Below are 14,742 nucleotides of genomic sequence, written 5' to 3'. Positions count from 1 at the left end.
CAAGTGGGCGTTGCGTGTAAAGTTGCTCATATTCAGGGTAATTGTTAATCTGCGATAAAAATGGAAAAGTTTAAAAGCGCGTGAAGTCACTTGCGAGTTTGCCCCTTATTTATGGCCGTACGTTTACCTTTCAAGCGAGACGCTATAAACCAATTTAGACTATAAATTATTTCAGCAAGGGACATATAAAGCATGCTGAAAAGCAACACGCCATAATTTCGTTTCTCGTAGTTTCTTCCAATTAATTTTGCTTGTAATTTTATTATAAAATATGGTAAGACTATACGCACGTGTTGTATGAAAGCAAGCATTCTCGTGGCGTTGCTGTGCTTAATTTACGTTGATGGAGTCTTCGATAACCCCCTTAATTATGCAATCACAAAGTTACAAAATAGCAATTATTTACTTACCCCAAAATTCTGTTGAATTTCCTCCGTATACTCATTTGATTTGAGGAGATTATTTTGAAAGAAAACCACGGTATCTCTACGTACCGTACCAACAAGACTTTGAAATTGGTAATGGCACTCACCAATTAATATATCGAATAATTGAACTGTTAGTGCTGCTATTGAAAATAAATGGTACCACTAGTACCTACGCATAAATGTATCGACATGCATGAAGCAACAAGAATTTCTTGGATACGGTTAGGTGTGTTAAAATCTACAAGTCCTACATTGATGTTCATAAATCCATGACAAAAAATGTGCTACTGCACTACAAGTTCTATTATCTGCAACTGTTCAGAATTAACTCCAATCGCTAATTACAATGTAAAATTATGTTGTCAGAACATCTGTCGATTAAACGAATAAATAGTTTACATATCTCCAATGAGAAATTAGAGCACTGCCCTACCTCACATTAAAAATGTTGAAGTGCACTTAACGTCTCTACTTATCGTAATTAAGAATGTTTCCCACATTAGTCTTAGTTGAGATGAAAGCAAAGTTCCGACTTACTTAATAATAATATAAGGCACTCCAAAATAGGTACCTTTTTCTAAATCTGAAGTGTATGGGACATAAATTAAGGTGTTGACATAGCCCGTATGTTTTAAAAATTCGGAAATTCCCAGCAGTTCCGAAGATGTTCGAAAGAAGCGTAATTAACCATATTCAATTAATTTTTTTCTTGCCCTTTTTGGAAGGATATTAAAAACCAAATATAGGAACGTTTTAAACTCTACCAGATGATGTCACACTTTTTCACTGCGACGTTTCATCTTTGAGAAACCATAATCAACTTTATATTTGTATAGGAGCCGGAAAAAGATTGATACTGTACTGAGTAGAATTTTTTCTTACGAATACAGCGATGTATGCCACGTGATTCTTCATTGTCATTTAAAGGAACCATCAATGAATTATGTTGACATATGTAGGCCTATTACACCAAAATGTTAAAAATTGTTGATTATTTAAACCAGAAAAAAGGCTTGTTATTAAATTATTAACATTTTAATGCAGTAGGCGTTACCAAATGTCAAAATAATTCATTGATGGTGCCTGCAAATGATATAAACCTCTCGCCAGGAAAGATTGCCGGTCATAGACCACTTGATCCCGGTCTACAATCTATGTTTTTCTAAAGATGTGAGCGACTTCCGGGATAGTATAGTGTCAATGTTGAACAAAAAGACTTTTCGTTCAACATTGGCACGATCCTATTCCGGAAGTCGCTCGCATCTCAAGAAAAATATAGATTGTCAATCGACACAAGGTGTGCTGTGACCGGCAATCTTTCCTAGCGAGAGTTATATTTAATGTTATTTATACAGGGTGCCCATGGTAAATATTGAAGGTATACAACATTTTTCTACATATAAGTTGTTTAACATTTTATTTCCCATAATAAGGCAACATTCAATTGTTTTTATGTCAGAAAGCAAATGAGTAACGAAAAACAATTGATTTTTTTTTAAATTTCAGTGCACCTTTTCATTAGGCTTATTTGATAGAGATTTTTTTCTCTTTTCGATGATGTAACATTCTGAAAACAATTGAATGTCGCCTTATTAGGGAAAATAAAATATTAAACAACTTTCATATAGAAAAATTTGATATACATTCGATATTTACCGAGATATACCGTATATTCCATACATAATGAGCACCCTGTATATTAATACCTAAATTGCGTATAAGGGGTCGGGGAGGAAAACTGTGGTTGGCAGAAATTAATTCCTTCCGTTGTGACCTTTCATTAGAGTGCCATGACAGTGAAAACAAGTTGATGACCCTCCCCAACCCTCCATAAAACCAATTTACAACACCCCTCCATCACCCGCTGTTCTCGAAACGGAGTGGTGGAGGAAATATTTGTGAAATATACGAGCGATTTTATCACAACTTGCGATCGGGGTCATTCTCTACAACAAATAGCCTGAGTTCAGAAAATTAATTTGTCTAAGGAGGAGATAAACAAAATAGTAGAGGAGGCTCTCACATGTGCTTTAAATCTGGCAATTAGCAATGACAAAAGCACTCTGCATTTAGGATGAATACCCATCAATATTTCCACAGAAAGAAGTTCAGTCGGAAGTTCAATTTGAACATGATGACAATGGCACTGCCTCGATGATACTATAATACCACGAACTTATAAATTAAGGTGGACCGCTAATGCTGAATTGACAAATGACACCTACATGGGGGCAGCCATGATGTCCACTCACTTGGCGCGAAATTCAAATCAACTAATGAACAAGCATTCACCTCACGTTTCCTAAATAAATTACTGTGACACATGTCATTTTCCAAGGATGCAATAGTCTCAAAATTTGAGCACTAGGAAAATTCCCCTAGAAAATAACTAAAACGTCATGGCCGCGCCCATGCTAGGACCATTTCTACCTCTATGCAACTGTTTGATCAGCAGTTCATCTTAATTTATAAGTTCGTGTATAATACTTACCCCAGAATCGACGACCTTGATTCTAAATATTTCAAAAAGAATTCCGAACGAATGTATTCTACCGACTCTAAAGAAGAGTAAACACGAGAGTAAACATGAAGAGTAGAGAGTAGATTTCAGGAGGTGAACTAAACCTTAAAGACTGTACTCGGACGAGATCGAAGATTTCCCTCGAAATTCCCATTTGCATTTTAAAAAAATGGTAATTTCCAGTTGAAAGTCCAAAAAAGAAGGCATTATGATTATTACACCGTGTCCAAGATAAGAATGCAAAGCATGGGGTAATCGCAAACCATAAGAGATACAGTCAGAAAAAGTTGCATATTTTATCAACGCCTACTACACCAAAATGTTAAAAATTGTTTACTATTTAAGTCAGAAAAAAGGTTTGTTGTTACATTTTTAATATTTTTGTGTAGTAGGCGTTGACAAAATGCCAAAATAATTCATTGATGATTCCTTTAAATGACGTACTTAATGTTTGTTTGGATTTTTATAAATTTTAGCTAACATAGCAATAATATATCCTAATATAGAATATATAATATACCTAAGTTAGATATAACGGGCGATTAAAAATGAGTTGCTGTCGAATCGCTTTTGGAAATTCAAGTTAAGTACGATTTTCCATGTAAACAAAAGTTCCAAAGGTGACTCGACAGCAACTCATTTTTGATCGCACAGTACCTAACCGATTCAGCAGTAGTTCCTATGAGGAAGTGTTATAAAAACGAATATGATTAATTTCGTTTTTTTTTCGAATATCTTCGGAACTGATCGGAATTTCTAAAACATCATTTTACTAACCCTTAAAATACACAACTTTCCCCATTCTGTGCATTCTTATCTTGAACACACTGTATGATTGAACCTAAATTAAGGGTATAACCGAGTGTATGCCATTCATATTTATATAATTTTCGTGTTAGAATTCGATAGGAATAGTATATTGCATTACCAATCCAGAAAGGAAGATTTTTCCGTGGGCGCATGACGTTTGGGAAATCATGCAAACACGGGAAAAGCCTTTCTGGACATGTAATGAACGATATTTTAATACAATCAGAAAGCTGAGAAAAAATCACTAAGAGTTTGTTAAAAGTATTTTTTGATATTTTTGAAAATGAGTGAACGCCAGCGCATTGTTGCAAATGACATTTTTTCGTGTTTAGGTCATAACTTTGCTATTTGTAGAGCTACAAGAAATGATGAATAATATGATAATTAATCAGCATAAAATTCTGCATAACTTTGCCCAATTAACAGACTTTGAATCTCTTACGTTTTACGAGATCCCTACAGTGGAAATGAAAAAAAGTCACCCCCACCCTCATTATACCTGGTATACCAAAAAAAAATAACCTTAATACAAAGTTTATCAAAATCGCGAAGAAAATATGATGCAACACAATGCAAATATTCAAATATTAATTAGATTTTTTGAATTTATAATTAAAAAGTGAAGTGTACTCGGGAGTCCATTATTGTTGACGTCCGACATGAAATCTGAGAAATATGCCGTGAAATCTCGTGAAATTCGGAGAAATGTGTATGAAGTTTTCCAAAATCAAAAAACCTAAGTAAATTCTTTAGTTGGATCCTCCGATATATTGCCGAGAAACAATTTAAAGAAAAGAAATGTGACTTTCAGGGTATTAATGTTTATTTAGAAAACATATTTGTTTTGGTCCCTCCATTACCCAGTTTTTGTTATATACTTTTATATACTTTACCTAATGCGTTGATAAGTCAATTATAGATGAAGCAAATAGATACATTACATTTCCTGAGCAGACGGCTGATTAGTTAAAAAAAAGAAGGTAAACAGTGAATCATACAAGAAAGATATGAGAGGTCCAAATACACCGTGTGTCCTATTTTGATTGAGGCTGTAGTGCGTGACCTGTACCACTTTTTTGTGCAACTTTTAACATCGAAACAGAATTAATCTAGCTACGTTTGTTTCTTAGATATAGTGTGAAAAAGACCTACATTTTTTTTATATAATTATATATCATATTTTGCACATTTATATTGATTGGTATCGGCCACGGTGTATACTATCTTATACCGTGGTATCGGCTGTCTTAGTTACCATGGATACAATAAGCAAAACAAAATCTCCATGAATCCATGGCCGAGTCCATGGCATACTATTTATAAACACTAAAAAATAAGTTTTTTATTTTTGATTCATGGTTAAAATAAAAAGAAATATAGGTTGTGATATTCGTACATCTGGAAAATGAATGCAAAAAGTTGACGTTAAGATATACAGGGTGTTGCATTAAAAAACTATCAACTTTTCATCAAATCTCAGAAACGGTGGCCAGTAAATGTTTTAACCACGCCACTGGATTCTACGTAAAAATATCTAAAATAGGCAGTTTTTAACTTTTTTCTATCTTACATGGGTAGTAACAGCTCACCAAGTCAAACTTTTCGCCCTGTATCTCATTAACAAACGCAGCTAGATTGATTGTGTTTGTGGTATTAAAAGTTTCACAAAAAAAGTGGCACAGGGTCGTGAAAAAACCCAAAGCTCTGTCTTTAAAAACAGCTGAGATACAGAGGTACAGAGAACGAGAACAGAGAAAGACATGCAATGATATTCTTCATTTCATTTGCTAGTAAAAATTATTTAAATCAATGCTCGTGTGATGACTAACGCTTATGAAGAGCAGTGGCGCAACCCAGGGGGGTGCTTTGGGGCTAAAGCACCCCCCAAAATTTTAAAGAGAGTAAGGGCTTACACATAGACAAGAAGTGGACAAATGAAATGAATTCGATGTTCCAGTTATCTTAGCGTCAGGGTTGTCAACGTTTACTTCATACGTATCGCTTAAATATCCCCTGGAAATCGCCCAAAATCGCAAAATTTGAGGGTTTCTTAAATCGTCCAAAATCGCAATGTTTTTGAAGTAAGTTCACAATAAAACGACAAAATAAAATGGTATTTATTTTGAATTAACAAAAATCGCCTACCAAAGAAATGCTAGCTATAAATTCATTGATTATCATTTTATACAATTGAGTTTTGGACTACTTCTTTCAGCAACCCCCCCCCCCCCCCCAAAGGGTAGGTACTAAGACAACTCGTAATTCTAGCACCCCCCAAAGCAAATTTCTGATTGCGCCACTGATGAAGAGGATAAAACCAATGACCGTTGGTGTGTTTTACCATTAGGAAGAGAACTGGAGAACATAGTTCTTTGGTTACTATATAGCTATCAAGTTCGAAAGTGAAACTTGGTATTTCACCTACCTTGTAAACTTGACTATTCGAACCTCGAAGCAAGGGCTTAGGCAGACGCAGACATCAAAAAGTCAAACGGAGTAAGTTATCAAAAGTCCATTGCAATAAGTTAGTTTAGCCATTGATTATATAGTTCGTAGTATGTAATCAATGGTTTAGCCTAATAACGATGGTACAAAAGTGACTCACCTCAAATAATAAGGAAACTTATTAACTTAATTCTGTTTTCTGTGATAGGTACACCTTACAATACTTCTTTATGAATGGCGTAGTATTTGTAGTACACTACTTTACACGATATGTGTCAGTGTTTATAGGTCGCAAGACATCACTTATTTTGCCAACTCAACGTTTTCGTAACTTCACTCAAAGCGTGCTGACTCCACATGTAAAATAACCATTGCCGCATATTCTGTATTATGTAAATGTAGCAGCTTGTTACATTCGTAGTAATGATCAAATTTGCACCTCATTTTGCATTGATTTTGTACGTACGCTACACATAGAATTTAAAAAAATCAGAAAAGGACTAACTAATGAAATATAAGTTTCATAGAGTTGAAATACAAGTATGGCAGCTTATTCGTGCATTGTGCTACTTTTTTGATTTCCTTTATTAGTTATGCCTGTGCGTTATAACTTGCACGTTCTGTGTACTGCAGCTGCAACCAGAAGAAACATGGAGTGGAGACAGTGATTTACCGACAATTATTACGGGTTTTTTCGAATTAGTTACTAACAAAGCATTCAATTTTAACAACTACCTAACTATTTAGTAGATAAGTAAGTCATTAAAATAATACATGTAGTTATACCTAATGTATGGTTATCATAAGCATAACCACTTTTTGTGTTTCGTAAACAGAAAAATCCAAATAGGTATACAAAATTCCTACAATTGATTATGACAATTTTCCATGCTTGCGCCTCTCATAACAATTCAATTACAAAATGTACTTTCTTGCTCATCTAATGATATGGGAAAATTAGACGTTAAAGAAGCCTAAAAAGGATATCGGTAGTTAATTACATTCGGCATGGTAAAAACGAGTAGGTAAGTACTTAAGTAAAAGTGCTTCCTGTTTTGTAGAAGTCTTGGGACAAACTACTAGATACGATCATTAGAGAAGCGAAATTAATCCCAGCGGTATATGACTGTACAGTGCACTGTTTAGACGTTTTTGGGAAACTGTTTTTAACTTTACACATAAAAGTGGGACAGATTTTCTGATCGAACCAAAATATTTTTACGATGCGACATTTCACGCCCTTATTTCCAGTCAAAAAACCGAAATGTTTATTTTTCTCAAAAACTATGTACTAATTTTAGATATCTCGAGAGATATCTAATGTGTTATATTAAAATTTTAAGTATAAGATACATAATACAAAAATACGACACAAAAAACAAAAGTCGGAATGTGATGGTTTCAACAGGATGGTGCACCCGCGCACAACGCCTTAATCATGTAGGAATACCTCTCGGACAAATTTCCTGGAAAATGGAAAATTGGCCCGATGAAGGTGTTTATTTATTTATTTTTATTTTTTTATTTGCGAGCCATATAAAAAAAATAAAGTTGATGATTTCTCCGAAACGAAATGTTGTACTGAAAATCTCTCAAAGGTGTCTTGTAGAGCCAAAAAGTGGCACTGAGAAAGTGTTTTTTGTATCTGTTCAAATAACATCAGAAAAAAATAAAAACGAAATCGGCAAATTTCGGTTTGTCTGGCGTATCTCCGAAAGTGGGTAATCGTAAGGTTTCGGTTTTGAATCAGAATCGCCGAAGCGGAGCCTGCGAAGGTCATCATTCAAAATGAATATCACTGGTGAATTTGCATACACAATTGACAATAGACCCGACAGCGTCTGACTGCAGCGGATAAGAGCCGAATACTACGAACGTAACTACGGATTATGGGGACGGGTCGTTCTTGTCGAATGCTTGGTTGTAGGATGAAAGCCATATTCCTCGCCATATTCATTTAAATGGATACACGAACGCCTCGATCTAACCGTCGACCAATCCCTTCAGTGACCGTGATACCATTTCCATTTGGTATACTGTATCCTCACATGGCATATTGGGCCCGTATTTGGTTGACGATGACGATGGAACCCCGTTAAATTGTATTAAGAGCGCTACTCCATTCCTGCATGATCTTGAGCGATTTTGTCGTGCCAGTAACCTACCACGTAATCAACAATGGTTTCATCAGGACGGCGTAACCTGTCACGCGGCTAGGGAGTCTTTTGGAATGCTGCGCAATCATTTTAGATTGAGTTGAACAGTTTATTTCACGTGGCACTGATTTCTCACATCCATCGCACCTCGCATCGCACTCACCAGACCTAACACCATCCGACTCCTACAGGGTGGTTCAAAATTTTAGTTCGCCATTCGGATGTCCGTAACAGTAGGAGGTGCCGTGCAGGTTAAATGGGGGCCCCTTCTTGTGACGATAAACAAAATTTTGAAATTTGTGAAAAATCTTTGAAAATAACCGAGATATCACCCAAAAACTGAAAATGTCAAATTTCGTTTTCATTTTGCCCAACTTAAACGATGGGAACAGGGAAATGGACCGGTTCCTGATAGCACCTTCTATGGCCACATTTTTTCGGGGAATCTGAATACCTATGTTATCAGAATTTCGATATCACGCTAGATATAAAAGTTACAGGCTACTGCTTTCTTATTTCTTATGGTCACCATATTGGATTTTTACAGAATGAAATAGAGGACAAAATTCATTTGAATCTCCTACATAACCATGTTGGTTCAGCAACATCTAATTACCCGTGGATGTTTTGTTGAGAAATGAATGCAAAACATTTGATTTTGACATTTTTCTTGTAAATTTGTGTAAAGGTAGCGACTATAGAGTGTGACCCGTCACGATTTTCCTTATTTTGCGTCCTCTATCTCATTCCGTAAAAATCAAATATGGCGTCCATAAGAAAAGTAGTAGCTTCTAGCTTCTAAATCTAGCGTGCTACAAAAATTCTAATAACACATTCAGATTAAGGTGATATCTCAGTTATTTTTCAAAAATGTCAAATGCATTTTTAAGTCGAAAAAGGGGACAACTTTGCCCCCATTTAATCTACAAATTTGAACCACCGTGTACATATGGGGAATGTTGAAAGATGCAGTTTTCCGTACCATACCACCATATGGGACTACGGAATTGCGGGTTAAAATTCAAGGTATTTTCGTGCCATGCAACAACCTTTATTCAATGTTTGTGAACCTTCGCGAATGCTACGAATACTGTTTGAAACTGAACAGAGGTCGTCAAGAATATCTGTTTTATCTAGCACGTCGTCATGAATAATGTTTGGAACGCTATATAATGTAAAGTAAATACATAAATAAGAAACGTTTCATAATTTCAGTACTATTTATTTTGCCACATACGTACGGATTAATTTGTTGCTATATAAGCGATATTTAACATGAAATAGGACGGTGCATAGCGCCATTGAAAAGCCACCGCTTTTCCGTTATGATGACGCGGGTTCAAACCCCACAGCGCGCGTTTTTTTCCTATAATAGATCGCGGTAAAAAGAAAGGAGTGAAAGATTGTGAGAGACAAAGAAGTAGTCACTTCTGTAGGCACTTATCAAGTGCCGTTTTCGAATATTTATGAACTTGCCTCGTAAAGAAATAGGATCGTGACGAGACAGCCATGGTTTGCATTCCAAAAACCCTGGAAACAGTTAATGAGTTAACCAGAAAGTAAGTTGGTAGTAGAAACAAGATGACAAGACTGAGACTTGTGGATCGGAAACCCCAAATTGCATTAAGAAGCAAAATGGTGGCTAGATACAAGGTGAAGACTGGAAACACAATTATGACTACCGCCAAAGGAGTGAGAAAAATACACCAGGAAATGAGATGACGATGAAACCACAAAAAGAAACCCGAAAGTCGAAAAACGCTACAGTTTTCTGCAATCAATTTAAATCATCAGAAAAAGAAACAACTCAACCTGTGAGGTTAGAGTCCGAGTCTTAAACCGCTACAATCTTTCTATGATTTCAAAAAACATAGTCTCAGACAGCAGGAACAAGATTTAGGTGGCGTCTAAGAGCGCAGGATTTCTCCAAGAAGTTCTAGGTGGTTCCTGAGAAAGTTCCTAGATAAAGAGAGAGAAGATGGTGCGAACAGGTCTCTGTGGTGTCTAATGGACGAAAGTAGAGCGTGGGGCTAGTAATGGGGTGTCTCTTAAAAGATCAGCCGATAAGATCTAAGCGAATCATAACAAAACTGTGTGGCTGTGAGCCCAATGCGGAATAAAGAGGCTCAAACAGGCAGGGATGCGCCCTAAACATCTTGAGTATACTAAGGAATACCAATTGCCACGCGATGTGAATCGGAAAATGTTATTCCTGATAATACCTACAAAATATACACCGAAGGTCAACAAGTACCTCCTCCGATACTCCTTTCTTGAAATATTGGCACTAAAGTTTTGAAATCACCAACAGATACGTTTAGTTGAAGCTATTTGCATAAAGACGGCCCAAAAAACAAATTATTAAAAAAATGCTGTGCCAATCGCAAAAGCTCTTTTTATCTGCGTTCCGAAGGCCTTACCGAGTCGTAGTTACATAATCTGAGTAACTTCATTTACTTTAGTTCTTATCTAATTGAACAAGCATATTTTATTACTGCGACCTTGTTTGCTTTTTTTTCGTGCCGCGTCCTCCAAGACCTGCTCCTGTTCTGTATTCCATTCCTGTCCATGTAGATAGAAAAGCACACCAGAAATCGACTTAGTGTGTCAGTAATTTAGTATCCGAATTCGAAATGTATTCCCTACCTTATTGTTCTGCTAAGTATGTACTCGTATGTATGTAATTTGCAGGACAAAGCGGCGGAAAAGAGGGTCAATACACACAATAGAAAAAGCAATTAGTGAAATTTGAATACTAATTTAGTGTCACAATTTGAAATGAAGTGCTTTATTTTTAGAACTACTGCAGACTAAAAAGGGTGACAATTAATGGAATAAAATTCTTGGATTAGGTTTTTGGGTATTCTCTTTCTGATTTTTTCATTTTCTTAAAATTTCTACCCCAATTTTTGAGAGTCTTATTTGAGTATTTTTGAGAAGATAATGACACTGGACATAGTTTTTAAAAATTAAAAAAAAACTATTAACAGTTCTGTTTCTAAAATATTCAAACAGTGTACCCTCGAGTGTACCCACTAAGTTACAGGAACCTCCGCCCATTTTTTTGTGGTCCGTGGTGAATTACAGTTGAATTTTTTTGGTTTGCAAATTCTAATTTTTGATTTGTTACAGCTATTCCTGCTAGACCCGTAACTACCAAAAAAATTTCGTCCGCTGTTTAGGAATTTCGTAGTTAAATTTCGAACCGAAAGCCGTATAACCGCAGTATATAAAAGAATCTGAATGAGTCACGCAACTGACGATTATGCCACCATTTTTGACGAATTTATTGTCTTGGATTTAAGTGGGAGATACCTTTACCTTTTCCAACAAAACCAATAATAAGAGGCGTTTATTAAGCAACAAAAGAACTTCGTCTTGTAGTGAAATAAAATAAATAGTTTAACTTTTCAATTCAAAACTTCTCAAAAACAAAGGAACCCACAAAAAAATTGCAATGAACTTTTTTGTAGAGTTTTTTGAGTCATTTTGGCCAGTTTATGCGAAAAGCCGTTATAACTCTTAAAATGTTGACACCCTCAACAACCTTGAATATGGTTACGGATCAAAACCAAAATAGGACGTTTTCGATTCCCCATACTAAAAAACAAAATTGTAATAAAAAACGAACATTCATTTTTTATAATTATTTTAATTCCTTTTTTAATTTATGTAATTTTAAGCTTATTAAGTAAATATTTAAAAATCTCGCGGCACCCTTATGAAGTGCTTGCGGCAACTTGCTCCCACTTTGAGAACCACTGATATAGATAATAGCAGACCCGACGAACGTTGTATCGCTTATCCCGGCGAAGCTCGCATATATGGGTACATTAACAAGGCCTAACCGTTTCATATGCCATTACAGTGTGCACATTTTAAATATTTGAAAGTATTGTGAGTTAGTTAGAGTTAAAGTATACATATACATACTCTTAATTTCTTATTTTTATACGTATATAGGCTCCTATTTACCTACTGTCAATAAGGAGCAAGTGTGCCAACAGACCTAACACAAGCAGAGATATATTTTGCACCGCACATGCCCAATAGCATTTTATCGCCAAAAATTTAAAATGTGTCCAGTGTGACTATGCAACGAATGATAAATCTAATTATAAAACACAAGGTTTCCAAGGATTTAAAATGTGTCCAGTGCGATTTCGTCACCAAACATAAATCCACTCTTAAAGCACATCGTTATTTTCTTTATATTTTGGTCGTGTTTTTTTTTCGAAATTTTAATAGTTATTCTGCCGCGTAATCTGCTGTTCGGGCCGGAGACGAATCTAACATAGGTCATAAAAATTGTCCAACCGTTTTTGAGTTATAAGTGGTGGAAGTGGGCGATTTAAAAAATTCAGCACCATAGTTGGCAATGGAAATTTAATTCTGAACATACCATGTAACTGAAAATTCGCTTAATTAGACATTTGAATTTTTAATTTAATTCATAACTCGAAATAAATTGTATAAAATTGGACAGATCGAGGTTTAAAGGTTTTGGTAGTAAACTATTCCACCAGTTATTCCAGCGTGTTTACATCAATTAGTACCTAGTGTCAGCTATACAGTAGCGAGTAGAGCTTTCTCTATGTTATGCTGCGACATGTCAAAGGCTTAATTTCACTTACCTATTGAAGGCTACTATCTCATTCTGTGCTTTGGCGCGTTTTCCGGTCTGATGAATTAGATTAGTTCCATTCGAGATTGTGTTTTATGTACGACTAGTACCTTTTGCCAAACAGTATTGTTGAATATTCTCGGTCGTTGAAATTTATTTAAATAATAATAATCAGTGGTTGAATAATAAGTTCTTTTCTCTCAGTCATAATTAAGAAACGAAATTAAAAGTTCACCTTGATATATTTTCCCACATTTATAATGTTTCCGAAACATAAATTATCTCGAAAGATTTTCAATGATCCGAGATAATTAAACCTTTCCATTTTGATCATCATACGAAAGTTTTTATTGTGATTTGATTTCGAATTTCACTCTCTATAATATTTATGTTTCCGTTTCATATTTTCAACGATCGATCTACCAGGTAAAAACAGACGTTAACGTTTACAGGAAACGCCAACGATATTAAAATGCATGACTTGTTACCGGTAGGGTAAGAAAATGCGCGTTACGATCTTCTTCGCAGGGTGCCTGTCTTGATTACAAAATTCGTTTTGGTAATTGGATCCACTGTATAAAAAAGATACCTAAGCAGCTGATATTCTTCTTTTGTGCCTGTGCGATTATTTCGGATGTTACTTACTCGATTTATGTTATTATCTCCCTGACACATTATTAAATTATTACATAAAACGATCCGTCTTTTGGTGTACTCAATAACTAAATTTTACGACATGAGAATCTATACGCAATTAAGCGCGCGAACATCATTTAAAGACCCCAAAGTGGTTTATTACAGTTTGATAGTGTGTCATTAAGTCAAACGCTGGATGGCCAGGCCAGTTCACCAAACAAAACTGGAACGACTAGCGCTAAGAAAGTTAATGATGAGAAAGTGGTCAACAAATTAATGACAAGGAATTAACGAGTAACAGAACCGTTCAAGTACCTCTAAGGTAATTTTAAACGGGCCTAGTTTACCGTAAACTTTCTTGAGATAAGGTCAAGTGTAACATGGAAAGGCACTTACCAGTAATGCTTAAGAATCCTCATCTTAAATGGGAATTTTGTTTCAGTGTAAACACAGTGGGTGGCGAGGTAATATTTATTTTATCATTTGTTTAAACAATAAATGGCGCGTCACAATCACTAACTAGATCTGGATACGAGTCAACTCACTACCGGCACCGATTCCCAACAATGACCATGAACATATGACCGTCTACAAGAAACTAACTACATACATAACATGTTAGCGAAGAATGTTGAGGAGATTCTATACTTAACCAACTGCAGAACAAGTGGGTGTAAACAGGTACATAGGAAACTAGTTTAGAGCAACTAACCGCGCACGTTCCATGCTACAAACCGATTCAAAAAAGGGCGACGGACTCGAACGTTTCTTCTAATGGACCAGAAGAGTAGTCAGGGCATTCTTAGATTACACAAAATTAATGAGGCTTTACAAGATCGACTTTAATCATAACAGAACTACGCGCGTAGTTTCTGAAAAATCCCTTTTTGGTATCACGCACCCTCGACCATTCCAAGGGTGAAATTCCTGCAGGGCTCTGACGTCGAGCAACAGGTAAAAATGTAAAAGCTTAGACGACACACCTGTCTACACAAAACAATGGAACGATAAACTCCCACGTTTCCCTTCGTCTGTCCACCACCGTAGAGTACCTGCATAAGTTTAAAGTTCATTGCATTTCTATAAGAAAAAAATCCATCTGACGGCAACGCGATACGTCAC

General features: G+C 35.8%; 1 protein-coding gene across 2 annotated transcripts in view; it reads right to left on the bottom strand.

Moving 5' to 3' along the window:
- The window catches only part of LOC116160943 (MAGUK p55 subfamily member 5-A), a 75,179-nt gene that overhangs the window by 43,251 nt on the left and 17,186 nt on the right, over nucleotides 1–14,742 (bottom strand). The window contains exon 1 of one of the 2 annotated variants that reach the window (XM_031474095.1): nucleotides 14,017–14,240. The exons of the other annotated variant lie outside the window; for it this stretch is intronic. Coding sequence (XP_031329955.1) covers nucleotides 14,017–14,039 — 23 coding nt within the window. The 5' untranslated portion in view covers nucleotides 14,040–14,240. Of the gene's footprint in view, nucleotides 1–14,016; nucleotides 14,241–14,742 lie in introns of those variants that run through there. 2 annotated transcript variants of the gene reach the window in all.

This window comes from Photinus pyralis, unplaced genomic scaffold, assembly GCF_008802855.1.
Source record: "Photinus pyralis isolate 1611_PpyrPB1 unplaced genomic scaffold, Ppyr1.3 Ppyr1.4_LG10, whole genome shotgun sequence".
Taxonomy (NCBI): Eukaryota; Metazoa; Arthropoda; class Insecta; order Coleoptera; family Lampyridae; genus Photinus; species Photinus pyralis.
Note: the sequence above shows the minus strand (reverse complement) of the source record. Positions and strands in the feature narration are given on the sequence as shown.